This window comes from Oratosquilla oratoria, chromosome 24 (genome assembly GCF_046742065.1).
Source record: "Oratosquilla oratoria isolate Oo_2021 chromosome 24, ASM4674206v1, whole genome shotgun sequence".
NCBI classification, from domain to species: Eukaryota; Metazoa; Arthropoda; class Malacostraca; order Stomatopoda; family Squillidae; genus Oratosquilla; species Oratosquilla oratoria.
Genome location: NC_134800.1, coordinates 31685424 through 31705401, shown reverse-complemented (window position 1 = coordinate 31705401; position 19978 = coordinate 31685424). Strand labels below are relative to the sequence as shown.

At 46.0% G+C, this 19978-nt stretch overlaps 2 protein-coding genes across 2 annotated transcripts in view; both read left to right on the top strand.

The window, feature by feature from the left end:
- LOC143038538 (facilitated trehalose transporter Tret1-2 homolog) overlaps nt 1–2809 on the top strand; it is a gene marked incomplete at its 5' end in the record, with an annotated part of 34592 nt that extends 31783 nt beyond the window's left edge. The window contains 1 exon segment of the mRNA XM_076207854.1: nt 1566–2809. Within this exon segment, the coding sequence (XP_076063969.1) occupies nt 1566–2255 (690 nt within the window). The 3' untranslated portion in view covers nt 2256–2809.
- An 8947-nt stretch (nt 2810–11756) lies between these two features.
- LOC143038312 (uncharacterized) lies at nt 11757–12749 on the top strand. The gene has a single exon (XM_076207334.1). The coding sequence runs from the start codon at nt 11757–11759 to the stop codon at nt 12747–12749; it is 993 nt and encodes a 330-aa protein (XP_076063449.1).
- Nucleotides 12750–19978: the final 7229 nt, after the last annotated feature.

Sequence of the window (19978 nt, the reverse complement as noted above, 5' to 3'; positions counted from 1 at the left end):
TGGCTGAGGTTGGTGTGTGTGGGGAGCGGTGGCTGAGGTTGGTGTGTGTGGGGAGCGGTGGCTGAGGTTGGTGTGTGTGGGGAGCGGTGGCTGAGGTTGGTGAGTGTGGGGAGCGGTGGCTGAGGTTGGTGTGTGTGGGGAGCGGTGGCTGAGGTTGGTGTGTGTGGGGAGCGGTGGCTGAGGTTGGTGTGTGTGGGGAGCGGTGGCTGAGGTTGGTGTGTGGGGAGCGGTGGCTGAGGTTGGTGTGTGTGGTGGGGTGGCTAGGGGTACAGGTGTTTGTGAGGAGGGGCAGTGGCTATAGGGGTTGGTGTTGGAGGGGCGGCTATGGGGGATTGTGTTGGAGGGGCGGCTATGGGGGATTGTGTTGGAGGGGCGGCTATGGGGGTTGGTGTTGGAGGGGCGGCTATGGGGGTTGGTGTTGGAGGGGCGGCTATGGGGGTTGGTGTTGGAGGGGCGGCTATGGGGGTTGGTGTTGGAGGGGCGGCTATGGGGGATTGTGTTGGAGGGGCGGCTATGGGGGATTGTGTTGGAGGGGCGGCTATGGGGGATTGTGTTGGAGGGGCGGCTATGGGGGATTGTGTTGGAGGGGCGGCTATGGGGGATTGTGTTGGAGGGGCGGCTATGGGGGATTGTGTTGGAGGGGCGGCTATGGGGGATTGTGTTGGAGGGGCGGCTATGGGGGATTGTGTTGGAGGGGCGGCTATGGGGATTGTGTTGGAGGGGCGGCTATGGGGGATTGTGTTGGAGGGGCGGCTATGGGGGATTGTGTTGGAGGGGCGGCTATGGGGGATTGTGTTGGAGGGGCGGCTATGGGGGATTGTGTTGGAGGGGCGGCTATGGGGGATTGTGTTGGAGGGGCGGCTATGGGGGATTGTGTTGGAGGGGCGCCTATGGGGTATTGTGTTGGAGGGGCGCCTATGGGGTATTGTGTTGGAGGGGCGGCTATGGGGTATTGTGTTGGAGGGGCGGCTATGGGGTATTGTGTTGGAGGGGCGGCTATGGGGGTTGGTGTTGGAGGGGCGGCTATGGGGGTTGGTGTTGGAGGGGCGGCTATGGGGGTTGGTGTTGGAGGGGCGGCTATGGGGGTTGGTGTTGGAGGGGCGGCTATGGGGGTTGGTGTTGGAGGGGCGGCTATGGGGGTTGGTGTTGGTGGGGCGGCTCTGGGGGGGGGTGTTTGTGGGGGGGCGGCTATAGGGGTTGGTGTTTGTGGGGGGGCGGCTATGGGGGTTGGTGTTTGTGGGGGGGCGGCTATGGGGGTTGGTGTTTGTGGGGGGGCGGCTATGGGGGTTGGTGTTTGTGGGGGGCGGCTATGGGGGTTGGTGTTTGTGTGGGGGCGGCTATGGGGGTTGGTGTTTGTGTGGGGGCGGCTATGGGGGTTGGTGTTTGTGTGGGGGCGGCTATGGGGGTTGGTATATGGGGGACGGCTATGGGGGCGGTGTTGTTGAAATCTTCAGTCAACCACAACTACGAACGTACGCAGTCACAAATTTTCCTGAAATATGAAGTAAAGTAATACTATTTACATAGACATGTAGTTGACCTAAAGATTTCGTACCTATCTCCAGATCCGTCGGATGAGGTCCCCGAGCAACTACAAGCCTTTTCTACTAATGATCACAATCTGCATCTTGGAGGCCTCAAATGGCAATGCCATTGTTCTCACCTACTCAACCCTTCTCTTTTGCAAAGCAGGTGTTGAACTTGACCCCCGCAAATGCTCCATATATGTAGGAATTACTCGTTTTTTGGCAATGTTAGTGGGGGCCTTGATTATAGACAAAATTGGAAGAAGACCACTTCTTATCAGTTCTGCACTTCTATGCACGTTTTCTTTGACTCTAACGACCTGCAGCCTGGCCATCGACAGGATTCCCAACTGTATGGTGGTAGCCGGAGTGATCATGTATATGGCATCCACCTCTGCCGGCTGCAATCTTCTGCCTTACGTTCTTCTTGGCGAGATAATACCATCGGCCATTCAGGCGGTGGGATGTTCCATCTGTCTAGAGTTTTCCGAATTGTTCTTTAGCATCTTTGCTGGAGCAACACCCGCCATGCTTCAGGCAATTGGGCTCGCATACCTGTTCCTCGTTCCAGCCGGAGCCAACGTTGCCCTGGCCCTCGTGACTTGGCTCTGGTTGCCAGAGACACGGGGCCGAACGCTGCTTGACAGTCGGACCTCCTTCGAACCATGGAACAAAGGGAGTATGGATTTACTTAATCCTGAGCTTGCTACAGAAAAAATCTACAATTAAGTACCAAGATGCACTAGCAAAGTTGTATTAGAAGAACTTGGGCAATTCAGTGCTCTGTTGACGTAATCGGAAGTGCATGTTTTGCATTCGCTTATTTGTGGATTAGAGTCCCACACCCCCCTCAGATTCCCAGCAGTGACTGTTACATGCCCCAGCAGTCAAAGTGCATGGGGCACAGGTGACAGCTTCGTCCACAGCTACGCACCTTCTAGCTTAGGCTCCTCACCACCTTCGTAAATCCACATGTTAAGTTTTCTAGTCAAGGTTATTGCGTGAGTAAGCTTGAATGTGTTTGAGCCATTGTAAGCTATGTAAAAAAATGCATAGCCTCTGTTCTAAACAAGATAGTTTTATTTTATATACACATTTTATTTATTTGTTCATTTTGAAAAGTAATTGTCTTCCAGTCCTATTGATTCCACCTGTCTGAATAATAAGACAGAATTGTAGGAAATGACATACTTTTATTTATTACAATTTTGTAGATTAATCTCCCGTGATAGTTGTATGGTGTAAATGTAATGCTGCAATAAAAATCTGGTTTGTTATAGAAACGAGAATTTTGAATCGTCCATTTATGTACTATGATAGTCATTTGGGTAAAAAAAAAAAAAAAAAAAAATTCCCACTATCTGAAGAGGAGTGAAGGTAAACTCCCCCAGGTAGCCAATACCTATGAAGAATTTCACTTAGAGGTCCTGCAACTCTTCCACCTTCAACTATCAAAATAATAGGAAGATCTCTAAGACTCTGGTACTAGACATGGGGAAAAGGGGGATAATCTGCTGCCCTACCATCTCCACGTGGTGCTTCTCAGGACTTGCTTGGGGAGTTACAAAGAGATAAAGCAGTGACCGAGACACAGTATATTGAAGCAGTCTCGACTATTTATGTACAAAGGATTACAAAGGCGGAGCATGCCGACAGGAGACCTTTTGATCCATATCTAGGTCGGATGCGAAAAAAAATCATTGATAATAAAATAATAAATATAAACTATAATAATGTAAACAAATAAAATACATAGATAAATGCATAGGTATAGTTAAATAATAAACAAACAGGTAAATAGTAAATAATAATAAATTGACATATAACTAATAATAAATGAAAATCAGACAAATGATAACAAAACAAAAACAAATAATAAGATAAATTATCATCATTACAGCATCTTAGGTATTTATCTAAATGATTCTTAAAGCTTCGAACTGAACTACATTGCACTACCTGTGCAGGAAGTTTATTCCATTCATTAACTACACGGTTGGCAAAGTTGTTTCTACCTACTTCCAAATTGAATCTATCTCCGGACAGTTTGAGACCATTGTTTCTTGTCTGATTGGCATTCAATGTGAAAATTGTCACTTTTGATGTTGTCAATTCCCTTTAAAATCTTAAAGACCTGTATCAAGTCACCTCTGAGTCTACGCTTTTTTAGGGAAAACAGATTCATATGTTTTAGTCGATTTTCGTATGATTTATTTTTGATATTTGGAATCGGTTTTGTGGCTCGCCGTTGTACTTTTTCCAGTCTGTCAATGTCTTTGAGATTCGGTGACCATACGGAAACAGCATATTCCAAATGTGGACGAACTAACGATTTATATAGCTTGTTAATGAGTGATGGACTTTTGAAATCAAAAGATCGCACAATCAGTCCCAGAATCTTATTTGCTTTCTCATAGGCTGAAATACACTGCTTGGATGATTTGAGGTTGTTACTGATAATTACGCCGAGATCTTTTTCACTATCCACTTTTGTTAACGAATTACCAAATAACTTGTAATCGTACTTACTGTTATTTTTACCTATGTGCATTACCTTGCATTTACTTGTGTTAAATTTCATTAGCCACTTTTCAGACCATTGCTGTAATTTATCTAAATCTTCTTGAATATCTAATTGGTTTGAGTGATCATTTGCCACTCCGCACAGTTTTGTATCATCAGCAAATTTGGAAACGGTAGATTTTAGTCCATGGTCTATATCATTTGTATATACTATGAATAGAAGTGGCCGAAGAACGGAACCCTGAGGAACTCCACTTGCAACACTTTTCCATCCAGAAGTTTTTCCATTTAAAACAACTCTGTTTTCGACCATTCAACCAATTACTAGTCCAACCTAATAGGCTACCACTTATTCGATGCAAAGCTAATTTAGTAAGTAGTCTTTCGTGTGGGACGGTATCAAAAGCTTTTGCAAAGTCTAGATATATTAAATCTATATTTCTTTTGTCATAATTCGAGATAACTGTGTTGTAGAATTCGAGTAAGTTAGTCACGCAAGAACGTTTCCGTCTGAAACCATGCTGGCTATCATTTATCAAACTGTTACTTATTAAAATTATTTTCGATAGCATCTCTGATGATAGTTTCCATTATTTTTCCTACGATTGAAGTCAAACTTATAGGCCTATAGTTATTTGGTTTCTTTTTGTCACCTTTTTTTGAATATGGGAGTAACGTTAGCTAGCTTCCATTCTCTTGGGACATCTCCGGATATGATCGATTTCTTGAAAATAATTTCTAATGGAACAACAATCTCATTTTTCATTTCATTTAAGATTCTTGGATGCCAACCGTCAGGCCATGGTGTTTTATTAACTTTGAGTTTGTCTATACCTTTTAATTTTTTCTTTTGTTATATTTACCGAAGTGAGTAAGTTTACCCCAGACTTTTCACAGGTTTCAGTTTGGAATTCACTTTGAGGTGTTTCGTTTACGAATACCGAGCTAAAATAATTGTTTAAGATATTACACATTCCATCACTTGGATATTCAAGTTGACCGTCAGCAGATAATAGTGGACCAATGTGATTCCTAACAAACTTTTTATCTCTAATGTAACTATAGAATTCTTTGGGATTTTCTTTGGATTTATAAGCGATGTTCATTTCGTATTGTCGTTTTCTTTTTCTTATTGTCTTTTTTAAATCTCTGTATTGATACATAACTTTCAGTCATTAGATGCACCGAGCACTTATATTTCTTATAAGCCTGTCTCTTTTTAGCAATACTTTTTTCAGTTTCTTTCTGTACAATATAATACGAAACATAATATATCTAGACTTTGCAAAAGCTTTTGATACCGTCCCACACGAAAGACTACTTACTAAATTAGCTTTGCATCGAATAAGTGGTAGCCTATTAGATTGGACTAGTAATTGGTTGAATGGTCGAAAACAGAGTTGTTTTAAATGGAAAAACTTCTGGATGGAAAAGTGTTGCAAGTGGAGTTCCTCAGGGTTCCGTTCTTCGGCCACTTCTATTCATAGTATATATAAATGATATAGACCATGGACTAAAATCTACCGTTTCCAAATTTGCTGATGATACAAAACTGTGCGGAGTGGCAAATGATCACTCAAACCAATTAGATATTCAAGTAGATTTAGATAAATTACAGCAATGGTCTGAAAAGTGGCTAATGAAATTTAACACAAGTAAATGCAAGGTAATGCACATAGGTAAAAATAACAGTAAGTACGATTACAAGTTATTTGGTAATTCGTTAACAAAAGTGGATAGTGAAAAAAATCTCGGCGTAATTATCAGTAACGACCTCAAATCATCCAAGCAGTGTATTTCAGCCTATGAGAAAGCAAATAAGATTCTGGGACTGATTGCGCGATCTTTTGACTTCAAAAGTCCATCACTCATTAACAAGCTATATAAATCGTTAGTTCGTCCACATTTGGAATATGCTGTTTCCGTATGGTCACCGAATCTCATTAAAGACATTGACAGACTGGAAAAAGTACAACGGCGAGCCACAAAACCGATTCCAAATATCAAAAATAAATCATACGAAAATCGACTAAAACACATGAATCTGTTTTCCCTAAAAAAGCGTAGACTCAGAGGTGACTTGATACAGGTCTTTAAGATTTTAAAGGGAATTGACAACATCAAAAGTGACCAAATTTTCACATTGAATGAGAATCAGACAAGAAACAATGGTCTCAAACTGTCCGGAAATAGATTCAATTTGGAAGTAGGTAGAAACAACTTTGCCAACCGTGTAGTAAATGAATGGAATAAACTTCCTGCACAGGTAGTGCAATGTAGTTCAGTTCGAAGCTTTAAGAATTAGTTAGATAAATACCTAAGTAAAATGCTGTAATGATTATAATTTATCTTATATTTGTTTTTGTTTTGTTGTCTGTCTGATTTTCATTTATTATTAGTTATATGTCAATTTATTATTATTTACTATTTACCTGTTTGTTTATTATTTAACTATACCTATGCATTTATTTATGTATTTTATTTGTTATTTACATTATTATAGTTTTTATTTATTGTTTTATTTTTTTTTTTTTCGCATCCGACCTAGATATGGATCAAAAGGTCTGTCGGCATGCTCCGCCTTTGTAATCCTTTGTAATAATGTGGTATCATATATTGTATGTATATAATTCTTAACTCTTAAGTCCTCCGGTGATAGTGTGTGTGATATTGTGGTTAGATGATCTCTGGAAATCCTTATTAACACGATAGGTAGTGTAGGCACAAGGGTCACCTTTTTGAAAAGATGGGAAGTAGTACTGCTCAGCAGCAGCCTACTGATCCGCCCTATTTAGAGACCACCCTGCTCACTCCTATGATTCCCAGCAGTGACTGTTACCTGCCCCAAAAGTCCAAACGTATAGGGAAAAAGGTAAGCTCCTTACCACCTGCTCACCCTACTGTATATGGGGAAGTGTCTAGAAAAAAAGTCTTTAAACATGGCATCTTTAAACTTAACCAGGTTGGGAAACCGCCTCCAGCATGGCCACCCTTAATGCGGTAAGAACACTTAACAAAACCACAATGAGGGAACATCAGCCCTTCCAAAACTAAACTATTGCACTCCCGCAACGCTACATCCCCCAGCGAGTAAAACGAAGAGGCCTGTTCCCGAGTTCGAGAACAGTTTACAATGGCAACACCAAAGCAACTACCTACCCCCTCCACATACTTTAGGGTAATATCCGTCGCCGTCGGCGCTATCAGCAGACTCGAGCACTAAAGTCAAAACTATAATACCGATCCCACTAAGAAATATTGCATTCTTGAGCCCACACAGCTCTGCAAACCAACTAGAATCTTGCCAGGATAGAATGGACCTTGATTTGAACTACCCATGGTTCTTGGTCTTGAAATCTACCAAGACTGACGATATATCATATAACAAATGTTCCACAAGACTATACGACGAAATCAACAAATGGAGACGCCCTAACAATAGAACTAGAATCTAGAGCAGGGGTTCTTAACCTTTTTTCTCCAATTCCCCACTTTTTAGTGAGCCAACTCTCCATTTCCCACCACAACATCGGTCTTTGACAAATTCGATTTTAACCCATGCAGTGTTGACATTTCTAACACCAGAAACAAACAAAAAAAGAAACAAAAACACATCGATAAAAAAAAGACGGTGGTTCTTCTATCCGACCGGTCATTCCCCACTTGGCAACTCCGCCGTTCCCCACCAGTGGGGAATTCCCCACAGGTTAAGAACCACTGATCTAGAGCCTAATATGACAAAGCCCTAACAACCTTAGCAGACGTCCCAGTTCAAACAACACCACCACGTAACTTTTAACATTAGTGTAGGAATAGTTCGCATTCTGCTTCTACAATACCACACAGAAAAAAACAATGGAAAAAAATGACTATAAAAAGTAACAATCGTAGATACTTCATAAAATCATAAGAGGTACAAAGATAAATATCCCAATGCCACGTCCACACGGTCGAGCATTGTCCGCCGGGCACGAGGGCTTTGCTCGACAACGGGCAGTTTTAGCGGGCAAACCATCAAACTGTCCGTTCCCGGCGCCATTTGCGGGCAATGGAAGGAGGACTGATATCGCTGCCAAACGCACGAGGTGAGGTGCGAGCAAAGTTAGCAAACCCGCTCAGTACAGAATCAACACAGCGCTCGTAGAGGTCGGACGTCTCTTCAAACCAGCTCTCTCAACAAACTCCAAGGAATCTTCGCCGGCCGGTGGTGGCTAGGAGATATGTCTCCTTGCTGCTGCCGGTCTGGCATGGCCGACCTCTACGTTGACGTCGGCAGGCGGGTTTACACCAAGACAAATACACACATTTCCCAAGTCACGTAAATCTCTGTTTTCAGAGTAGTGCTTGGAAGAAAAGAGGCACACGCACAATTTCTCGCTGGCAAAGCAGAGGCCCAAACCGTCTCACTCAGAACGCTCAATCTGATCGCGGGCTGGTCGACGGAGAGACTTGGGACACCTCTCTGTCCAACCGACCCGCAACCTAACGCTGGCCTCTTCGCTGACGCTGGTGAGTGAGTTTACACTTCTGACATTTACACACAATTCCCAATCGCGTAATTCTCTGTTTTCAGAGTTGTGATTGGAAGGAAAGAGCCCATACAACACCCGCCCGTCTGCCCCCCCCCCCCTCGCATCGCCACTGAATCAACTCTTCTGGAACCCAAACCCAACCTGGGGAAAAACGGGCAACGCTCGCCCCACCTGTGGCTCATCAGGAACGCGCTCGCCAGCGGTGGTGGCGAGGAGTTACATCTCCTTTGCCGCTGCCGATCTGGTTACGGACCGATCTCTTCGTTGACGTCGGCAGGCGGGTTTACACCGCCCGTCTGCCCCCCCCCCCCCTCGCATCGCCACTGGATCAGCTCGACAGGACTTCAAACCCAACCTGGGGAAAATCAGGCAACGCTCGCCCCACCTGTGGCTTATCAGGACCGCCCTCTACACGCGGGAAGTGAACTCAACTCACTTCCCGTAAGATACACACACACACCTCTCACGAACAATGCCACAACACACGCACAAACATCTACACTTACTTTTTCTTCGACTAAAATTCGCTTCCTTTCTAACTTTCTCTTCTACTACATCTTCTCATTTCAGTTTACCTCCCACTAAAGATTTTTCCGTTTTTCCACCTTTCTCTACTACTACGCCTCCTACCATTTTCTAAACTTTCGTTGGTGATCCTAATCCTAACCCCGGCGTCAGCGCTGCCCTCCAAGCTCCAGGTCAATTTCTCCCGAGCCACGACCACCAATAAACCCCTAATGGCTCGCAATTCGCCCGGTGGCAATAGCCCTCTTTTATACGCTACTATCTTTTCATTTTCCTACAGACATTCTTCCCCTCCCACAAAACCCGATCCCGTGCAAGCGAGGTGGTCTTTCCTAGAGATTCAGATTCAGATTCAGATTCAGATACAGACCGAAGTTACCTTACCACCATGTCCACACCTAGTACCAGTGTATACCGGTCTCGACAAGATGTGCTATTGGTGCTATGCTTTTTCATATATTTGTCTCTTGCCTTTCTATATACGACTCCACTTTCGAAAGGAGAACAGAAAAGCTGTTCATGTTCATTCTCATGTAATTGCAAAACAATTGTTCATTTTCATCCTGCAATTCACGTAGGATTGTCACTGAGCTTCCCATTAAATCACGTCTTTGTAACCACTCCCGGCACCAGACATGTCTCCGTGATTTCTTGTTTTTCTTTTTAATGCAGGCAGCAATAATAATGCTGTAAAGTGCTACCTTCTTTCCAAGTATGGCGGGAACCATGGTTATCGTACCGCACTGAACCACTCCCTCCCAACCTCTGCTTGCGGCCAACTAACCTCCAACCACCATCGTCAGCCGTGTGGACACCTTCGCGGGCAGAGTCTGCGGACTTTGCCCGGTAAGGGCAAAGTCTGCCAGGCACAGCTCGACCGTGTGGACGCGGCATAACACTAGTAGTGGCTTTCAATCAGCCACAACTTCCAGCCTACCTGACTGTAGCTTGAAATGTTCAACTGTCCCTACTTTGGACAAACTAGACAACAATGCCGCCACCTAAGAGTACGTGTACATTGCTCAACCCACACACATGGTACCCAATGCCCAAGCCCAACTAAATGTAAATTGTAAGCAAGATCACCCCGCATCATCCACGGATCGCACTATATACCAATACGAAATGAAGTCCTCTGTTACTTGGAACGCATCAGAAAATTCGCCTGCTACTCAAAACGCCTACAAAAAACCTTGTCATAGTAGTCAAGGATGAAACATTACCTGTCTTTAACGGCAAGAGCATTCCTGTACACAATTTCCTATCTGAGGCTGAATCGGAGATAGCATGAAGAAATGCCAGATACCTGCCTACAGATTACCACATTCTAAACTAGCCATTGTAGATAAATTGATTACTGAAATGCTATCTCAGGATATTATTGAACATAGTAAAAGTGAGTGGAACTTGCCTCTGACTATGGTGCCAAAATCCTATGGTACCATGCGTCCAGTTATTGATTATAGGGAATTGAATAAGCAGACCAAACCGGACAGATTACCGTTACCGGTGATGGGAGAAATTCTTAGAAGTTTGGGAACTGAGAATAGGTATTTTAGCACTATAGATATCAAGTCTGTATTTTGGCATAGAGTTGCATGAATACTCACGAGAATTCACAGCATTTTCTACTCCAACGGGACACTGAGTTTAAACGAATGCCATTGGGATTATATAATCCATGAATTTACATGAGATTAATGAATAGTTCTAGATGGGCTGTTGGGAAACACTGCCAGTGTATTTCTAGATTATATCTTAATATTTTCCCAAACAGCGCCTGAGCACTTTAAGAAATTAGATTTGGTATTCTCAAGACTAGTTGAAGCAGGATTGAAAGTGAAACTTGAAAAATATAAATTTTGCAGGACAGTGTTATTTATTTGGGACAAAATAGACAGGCATGGACTTGAGCCACGTCCACACGGTCGAGCACTGTCCGCCGGGCACGAGGGCTTTGCTCGACAACGGGCAATTTCATCGGGCAAACCATCAAACTGTCCGTTCCCGGCGCCATTTGCGGGCAGTGGATGGAGGGCTGACATCGCTGCCAAACGCATGAGGTGAGGTGCGAGCAAAGTTAGCAAACCCGCTCAGTATAGACCGAAGTTACCTTACTACCATGTGCGCACCTAGTACTAGTGTGTACTGGTCTCGACAAGACGTGCTATTGGTGCTATGCTTTTCCTCATATTTGTCTCTTGCCTTTGTATATATGGCTCCACTTTCGAAAGGAGAAAAGAAAAGCTACTTATGTTCATTCTCATGTAATTGCAAAACAATTGTTCATTTTCATCCTGCAATTCACGTAGGATTGTCACTGAGCTTCCCATTAAATCACGTCTTTGTAACCACTCCCTGCATCAGGCATGTCTCCGTGATTTCTTGTTTTTCTTTTTAATGCAGGCAGCAATTATAATGCTGTAAAGTGCTACCTTCTTTCCAAGTATGGCGGGAACCATGGTTATTGTACCGCACTAAATCACTCCCTCCTGTAGGAGTTCTTATTGTGAGAGCTGGCAACTGCGAGTCACGCTCGTAGAGACTACCCCAAGCGCGGGTAGTCAGTCACCCGCCAAGAGCCCTATTGTAAGCAAGCTTAAATAAAAACCTAACATGGCGCAGTGATAATCCTTCCTACGCATCTATGATGACCACCCCGGGACGCCCTAGGCTCCCTGCCACATCAGGTAGACGGAGGGAAGGAGAAGGCCTCCTAGCACAGGCTCAGATGCTCTTACTGTCCCAGCAGGGAGCCATAGCGGCTTTGCAGCGAAACATGGCGGCGATGGGGACACCAAGCCGCAAGGCCCTTAGCACAGCTGGGTTGGAGAAGTGCGACCTGGACATGACTACAGCAGACTTCAGGTCATGGCGTTGGTCCTTGGAAGATTGGATCGAGCTCAACGCTGTCGGCGACGGCGACGCCGCGCGCTACATCCGGCTTTTATGTGCCCCAAGGCTCCAAAAGGCGCTCGACGCCAGGTTCCCCAAGGCTCGTTGGGACACCCTTCCCGCTGCCGAGGCCCTGGAGAACGTCAGCAAATTAGTGTTGCGTGCGGCGAACCAGGCAGTACAGTGGTCGGACTTCTTTAGTGTCAAGCAGGCCTCGGGGGAGTCGGTGGGCGATTACTTCACGAAGTGTTCCCAGATGGTGTTAGATTGTGCTTTTCAGTGCCCAAGCTGTGACGCGAGTTTAAATGAATATATGTTAGTGCGAAAGCTCATTGCTGGGTTGCGTGAACCAACCCTAAGACGCGAGGTATTACAGTGCTACGCTCAATTCAAAGAGGTTGACAGCCTCAGATCTTACTGTGTGGCATTTGAAGCAGCTCAGAGGGACGCGCATGATTTCCCGCCAAACCGCCATCCCGAGGCTGCCGCGGGTGACGTCATGCACGACGCTGCGAGTGACGACGACGTCATCGCTGCTGCTGGTCCCGGGAAAGCCCGCCACCGCCCTTGTTGGCACTGCGGTGACCGACACCAGCCCGGTAGGGCAGCTTGCCCGGCAGCAAACGCCACGTGTCTTGCTTGTGGAAAGCTGGGCCACTTCCAGAAAGTGTGCAAAGGGGGTAAGAAGCCTGTGAAGAAGGACGCTGTGGCCAGTGCTGTGGTAGCGACCGCCGGGGTGATGAGCTAGCCACGGCTTCAAGTCATCGTCTCCGGGCCGGATGGCGACACACAGCACTCCACCACAGGCATCGCAGAAACAGTCGCGCAGGTATGTGTAGCGGGACCCAAGCTGTTGAAAGCTCTGGGCCTCTCGCCCAGGCAACTTAAGGGACGCACTGGCCTGCGCGACCTCGCCAATATTAACCTACCAATCTTGGGGACCATAACCTGCCACTTTAGCATCCCTGGCCGCTCCACCCAACAGGAGGTGTATTTCGTACGGTCTGTGCGGCAGGTCTATCTGTCCCTCGCCGCCCGCAAGGATCTGGGCCTGGTACACGAAGGCTTTCCGCATCCGCCACTACCGACCATAGCGAGCGTGGGCGGGGGGAGCAGCGACAGCCGGGGTCCTCCACCCAGACCAGCAACCATGCCTTTCCCTCCTCTCGAGGAAAACGTGCCGAGGCTACAGGAATGGCTGCTCGGCCACTTCTCGACATCGTCCTTCGACACCGACAGGTACCCGCTGCCGATCATGGCGGGGCCCCCTCATCATATCCACCTATCACCCGACGCTGTCCCTTATGCCTGCCACACTCCCGCCCCCGTCCCGAAACATTGGGAAGCGGAGGTCAAGCAACAGCTGGATGAGGACGTCCAGAGAGACGTGATCCGTCCTGTCCCCGCGGGAGAGGCCACATAGTGGTGTGCCAGGATGGTCGTGGTGGCAATAAAGTCTGGCAAGCCGCGCCGCACGGTCGACTTCCAGAAACTCAACGCATGCTGCCTACGAGAGACTCACCACACCCCTGCCCCGTTTGACATGGCCTCTGGGGTCCCGGCACACTCCTACAAAACCGTGGCAGATGCGCACTGGGGATTCCACCAGGTGGAATTGTACGAGGAGAGCAGGCGCCTCACTACGTCTATCACACCGTGGGGCAGGTACCAGTATTGCCGGACGCCCATGGGACACTGCGCAGCGGGGGATGCATATACCAAAAGATTCGACGACGCCATCATCGACCTGCCGCGAAAATATAAGTGCGTGGACGACACACTCCTCTATGACGCAGGCATAGAAGAAGCCTTCTGGCATGCCTACGACTTTTTGGAAGTATGTGCCAAGGCTGGAGTGACACTAAAGCCGGAGAAATTTCGCTTCTGCCAGAGGGAGGTCGACTTCGCTGACTACCACTTGGATTGGGACACATACAAACCGACTACAGAGCGCCTTACTGCCATCAGGGACTTTAAGATGCCAGAAAAACCGTCCATCACAAACGTGCGCTCCTGGTTTGGCTTTGTGAACCAACTGGCGCCCTTCCTAGCCACTGCCCCTCTTATGGCGCCCTTCAGGGATCTGCTGAAAAAACCAGCAGGTAAGGTTGTCTACTGGGACGAGTGTCTCCAGAATAGATTCACACAAGCCAAAGAGATCATCTGTCAGCTAGCCAAACAGGGGTTAGCATACTACGACATGACCCGACCTACCATCGCCATCACGGACTGGTGCAAGGACGGCATCGGGTTCGTGGTGATGCAGCAGTACTGCTCATGCCCGCCAGCCACTGCTCCACACTGCTGCAAGGGAGGCTGGCGCCTGGCATTATGCGGAAGCCGGCACCTTACCCCGGCCGAGTCGGGATATGCACCGGTGGAGGGGGAAGCTTTGGCGGTAGCGTGGTGCCTGCGTAAAGCCCGGCTTTTCCTCCTGGGGTGCCCCAACCTGGTTATCGCCACAGACCACCGGCCCCTAGTTAGGCTCTTTGGCGACAAGGCCCTCAAGGACATCACCAACCCACGGCTGTTTCGTCTGAAGGAGCAGACCCTGCAGTACAGGTTCACCATGCGCTTTCTGCCGGGGAAACACAACGCGGCAGCCGACTTCTTATCCAGGTATCCCGTGGCCAAGTTTAATCCGGACGAGATGGATGAAGAACAAGACGTCGCTATCGCCGCAGCCATGTCAGCAGCTACTGTAGCCGCCCTTGACCTGAGTGGGTGCGCCACCATCGACGAAGAGATGGTGCTGCAAACGGCCCTTGAGGACCACACCTACCAGTCACTGGTGTTAAGAGTGAGCAGCGGCGACTGGGAGCCCCACAGATCACGGGAGCCCGCCTGCCTGCGGCCCTTCTACGGTGTACGAGACAGACTGGCAGTGTCCCGTGTCCTAGTCACCTATACCTATGATCAGGGATGTGTGCGGCTTGTCATCCCTGAGGCTCTGCGACAACGAGTGGCAGCTAGCCTTCACGCCAGCCATCAGGGCCTCGACTCCATGCTAAGAAGAGCCAGACAGACGGTGTACTGGCCTGGAATGGAGGGTGACCTGCAGCATTACAGGGCCACATGTAACTCCTGCAATGCTAACGCGCCGTCACAACCACCTGAGCCCCTCATTCTCACCCCACCCCCCGATTACCCCTTTCAGCAGACGGTGGCAGACCTATTCCAGCTATGTGTCCGTACGTGGTCCCGTCCCTATCCAGATGTGTAGGCGAATATATCAAACACTATATGTCACCTTAGTTCTATTTTAATCACTTATTGTCACTACACAGGAATGTTTATATTTAATAATAATGTCTCACATGTTCCTTATCACTACAGTACACATTGTAAGTTATCGACCGACTCCTCTCCGAGCTCCGTGCATCATCTTAAGAAGGCCGGAAACTCCTTTTGTGAGGTGCCACGCTCGTATAAACTGACTTGTTTATGTGAGCTGGGTTTAGTTCGTCACATCTTATTTTAATTTACATAATTAGTTTATAATTTAGTCTGACAGCCAGACTATAATATATATCCAGGGGAGGTTCGTCAGTATACGTAATAATGTGTTTATTACTGTGTGGTTATTGGTGTGATCGCGTGTGTTCGTGTGTCGATGGTGACTGGTGACGCGGCAGGAAGTGCTTGTCAGCAGATTGGTCAGCGAAATGAACAGGATGTCTTTGGCGCCTTATTGTCGGCCGGCTGAATGTGGTTGGGGTAGTTGAGATGGAGGAGTGTGTGGGTCATATGACTGACTGATACTTACAAGTGTATGGGCGTATACATATCGCTCTCCCCCTAGGGTTAGGTGGCTCCCGGCACCTAGGTTACATGGTCTACAAAAGAAAACAAAAAAATCTATACCTATGGTTGAACAGTGGAAAGGAAAAAAAAAATCTTCAGAGACACAAAATCCTGTGGGATTAAAAATGTGCAGATGGGGGGGTGTTGTTGAAGTGATTCTGAGGTCCCAAGGGGGATCATGCACTGTAAATAGGGGTAGCGATGTTGTGTCTCAGAAGTGTAACGTTGTGTCTCACCAGATTACATGTTATATTGGATTTCACATACACTATTTAATTCACTTTTTAAATGTTATGGTTTTTATGGTTTAACACTATCACTGTTGGGAGTGTTGTTTTTCTAAACACTGTTCTATGGTCAGTTTGGTGTGTCACATTGCACTTGTTTTATTTCATAGTATGGATATATAGTTTCTGTAAGAATGTTTATGGTATTTAAGATATTGGGTGAGACACAAGAATAAACTTAATCTAGGTTTACAACAATTTGGGTATGGAGGTGGAAAGGTTTTGGAAGGTGTTACTTCATGCAACAGAATATGATTATTATTATTAGTATAAAGAGAATGATTAAGAGGGAAAGGGCTGTGGAGGTATATGGAAGAATCCTATGATGTAAGTCGAATGAGTCCATGTCAAAAGTAGTCGATGTTTAAGGTGGGTAATTAATGATGTATTTACTTTTGGAGGATGAAGGTTATGTCTCAGTGAATGAGGATATGTTTATCTGACTCTCGCTAAGGTTATATTGGATGGAAGGAAGTAGAGGAGTTTCGATAGATATGTGGAAAAGAGTTCTTATTGGAAATGGGCCATTTTAACCTCCACTGATAGATACATGACGTCCTGCATCTTCAGGGGCGAGAGCTAGAGTGCATGTTTAGTTGCGTCGACGCAGAGTCATGGGATGAGACTTGCGTATTGGTGATTGGTGTGTGTCTGTGATAGGTGGGTTGTGGATGGGAGGTGAGATTGGGTCGAGGTTCAGTTTGACCTTTCTCAACTTCTCTCCATGTATGGTGAAGGTGGTGTGATCAGAAGGATCTGTTAGTAGGAAAACATTGTTAGGGAGTGAATTTGTGACTATGAAGGGGCCTAGGAATTTGGGTTTGAGTTTGTTTGTTCTACCTGAGTCTTTTACCATGACTGTGTCGTCAGGTGCTATGTCAAGTGGAATTGACCGTTTGTGTTGTTTTGTCTTTGTCTTTTCCTGGGCTTCTTTCAGGTTTGCTCTAACTTTTTTGTAAATTGTTTGCATACCTCTTTTGATGCAGTGTGCGAGGTTATCTAGGTTGTATAAGGGTGGGGTTGGTTGGTTGAATATTTGGTAGGGTAGGCGCATTGGTTGGCCGAAAATGATCTCATGTGGGGACATCTTTGTTGCGGAATTGACTGTGCTATTGATACTGGCTTGTACCTGTGGTAGCCAATCTTCCCAACTATCCATGAGGTCATTGACCAATGGTCTGAGAATTTCTAGGACCTTGCGATTTGTTCGCTCAGTCAGACCGTTTCCCTGGGGGTGGTATGCAGTGGCAAATGTTTGGTCAATGTTGTAAAGATGTGCTATTTCGCGCATCACCTCATTTTTGAATTCTGAGCCATTGTCAGATAACATTGTGTGTGGTATGTTGTATCTACAAAAGATATTGTTGACCAGGGTTTTGGCTACAGTCTCTGCTGTTTTGTCCTGGAGTGGTATTAAGATTGTGTATTTAGAGAAATAATCAACTGCTGTGAGTACATAATTGGAACCTTGATGGCTCGTTGGCATTTTCAGTAGGTCAATGCCAAGTGTTTCCCATGGCTCAGCAGGGAGTGGGATATCTTTTATGTTGATTTGCTTCAGGTTAGGGCCTCTGAATTGGTTGCAAGTTACACAAGAATCTATGTGTGTGGTTATATCTCTTTTCATGTAAGGCCAGTAATATGTGTGCCTAGTAGTGTTTAGTGTCTTATCTCTGCCCGAGTGGCCTCCCATTGCACTGTCGTGCAATATATGTAGGAGCTTGGGGACTAGGGCTCTGGGGATAACAGTAACCTCTCTTGTATTAATGGTTCTCCTTATGACTCCGTCGACCAGATTGAGTTCCTCAATAGGGACAGGTGGTCGGGAGTGTAAGGGGGTTTGTGAGATGAGATGCTGTTTTATTGGAGACCATATTGGGTCTCTGTCAGTTTCATTTATGAGTTCTTGCATAGGTATGCATGTGGTTTGGGTTATGGGGGTGATGTGAGTTTGTCTGCTCAAGCAGTCTGCCACTACGTTAGCTTTCCCAGCCAAGTATACGATCATGGGATCGTAATCAAGGAGAGTTGTTTTCCATCTAGCAACTCTCCCATGTAAGTCTTTGGAGTTAAAAAGATAGACTAGGGGTTGGTGGTCTGTTAGTATGGTAATCTTGTAGCCTAAAATGAGGTATTTAAAGTGTTTTAGTGCCCATATGATTGCAAGTCCTTCTTTGTGTGTAGTTGAGTAGTTATTTTCAGTGTTGTTTAAGACTCTACTTGCATATGCTATGGCGTGTTCTTTGCCATTGTCATCTTTCTGTTGTAGGACTGCGCCTATTCCTTTAGAGGAGGCGTCTGTGTAAAGAAAGAATTCTTTCTTCATGTCGGGGAAAACTAGTACAGGGGCTGTGGTGAGTGCGTGTTTGAGAGAGTCGAAACTTTGCTGTTCTGTTTCTGACCATTGAAATGGCTCGCCTTTCCTTGTGAATTTGGTCAGAGGGGAAGCAATATCAGCAAAGTTTCTTATGAAGTGTCTGTAATAGGAGGCTAACCCGATGAAATTCTTGTTTCGTTAGCGTTTCTGGGGGTTGGGAAATTGTTTATTGTATCTATTTTATCTGTGGTTGTGTGAATCCCTTTTGCATCCACTTTATGGCCTAGGAAGGTGAGTTCCTTCATGAGGAATCTACATTTCTTTAATTGAATCTTTAATCCCGTATGTTTGAGACGTTTGATGACAATCTCTAAAGTGTTAAGGTGGTCTCTTTCTGTGGGACTATATATAATGAGGTCGTCTAAATAGACGAATAATGAGATTCCTATCATGTCACTGAAAATGCGGGTCATCAACCTTTGTTGGGTTGAGGGGGCATTCTTAAGGCCAAAGGGCATACGTTCAAAATGAAAGTGTCCTTTGTCAGTGGAAAATGCAGTTACGGGTTTTGATTCCTCTGTTAGTTCGACCTGCCAGAAGGCTGACTTGAGGTCTATTGTGGAAAAAACAGAGTTCCCGTTGCCAATGCATTGTAGTACATCTTGCATGGCGGGGAGGGGGTGTGGGTCAGATTGAGTTAGGTTGTTTATTTTTCTGAAGTCAACAACAGGGCGTAAGGTTCCGTCTTTCTTAGGGACCAAAAAGAGGGGACTGTTCCATGGGGAGTCTGAATGGGAAATTACGCCTTGGTGTATCATCTCATGTACACTGTCATTGACTTGGGATTTCCTACTGTGGGGTATGCGGTAAGCGGGGGTGTATGAAGGGGTGGTGTTTGGGGGAATTTGGATGTGATGTTTGATTATATCACATTTGCCTAGTCTTCTAAGGCGACAGCTGATCTATTCCTTTGTAGGAGAGCTAATAGCTCGTTATGACTTTCTCCGTCAGCTGATGTTGTGATTTGGTCTGGGGGAATAGGGGGAAGGGGTTGTGTTGGTCTTACTTGGTTGATGTGTTGCGGTAGTGGTTCCTGGATAGGGGAATTATGGAGATGGACTGCGCAGATGTTTGTATTCTTCCTGATTTTACGGTGTTGGTCTGATATGTTTGTTAACATAGCTAGTGTATGTTTATTTTCTGATATTGTGTCCCAGGAGGACTCAATGGTTATGTTGTTAATCCTGGACGTGTCTGAGTCGATTATGACGTCCTGATGGTCTATTGCACCGGGTATGTATAGTGGGACTGTTATTGAATGTCTAGGGGGTATGATGACTGTGTTAGACATCAGTGCCTTTGAGGTGACATAAGGGGGTGGTCGGAAGGAATAGCTGTTAGTGGGATTGGGAGTATTGAAGGAAGGTAGACATGAGAGATGTTGTGTGTCTGAGTCGGGTGTCTCAGGAACTGTTGTCTCATTATTTACATCTCGGAAGGAGATTTTGTTAGTCTCAAAGTCTATCTTAGTTTTCCAAATCTTCAATTAGTTTAGTCCTATTATACCTT

Excerpts from the sequence above, each read along its gene's own strand:
- LOC143038312 (XM_076207334.1), top strand. The coding sequence starts at position 11,757 with ATGACCACCCCGGGACGCCCTAGGCTCCCTGCCACATCAGGTAGACGG.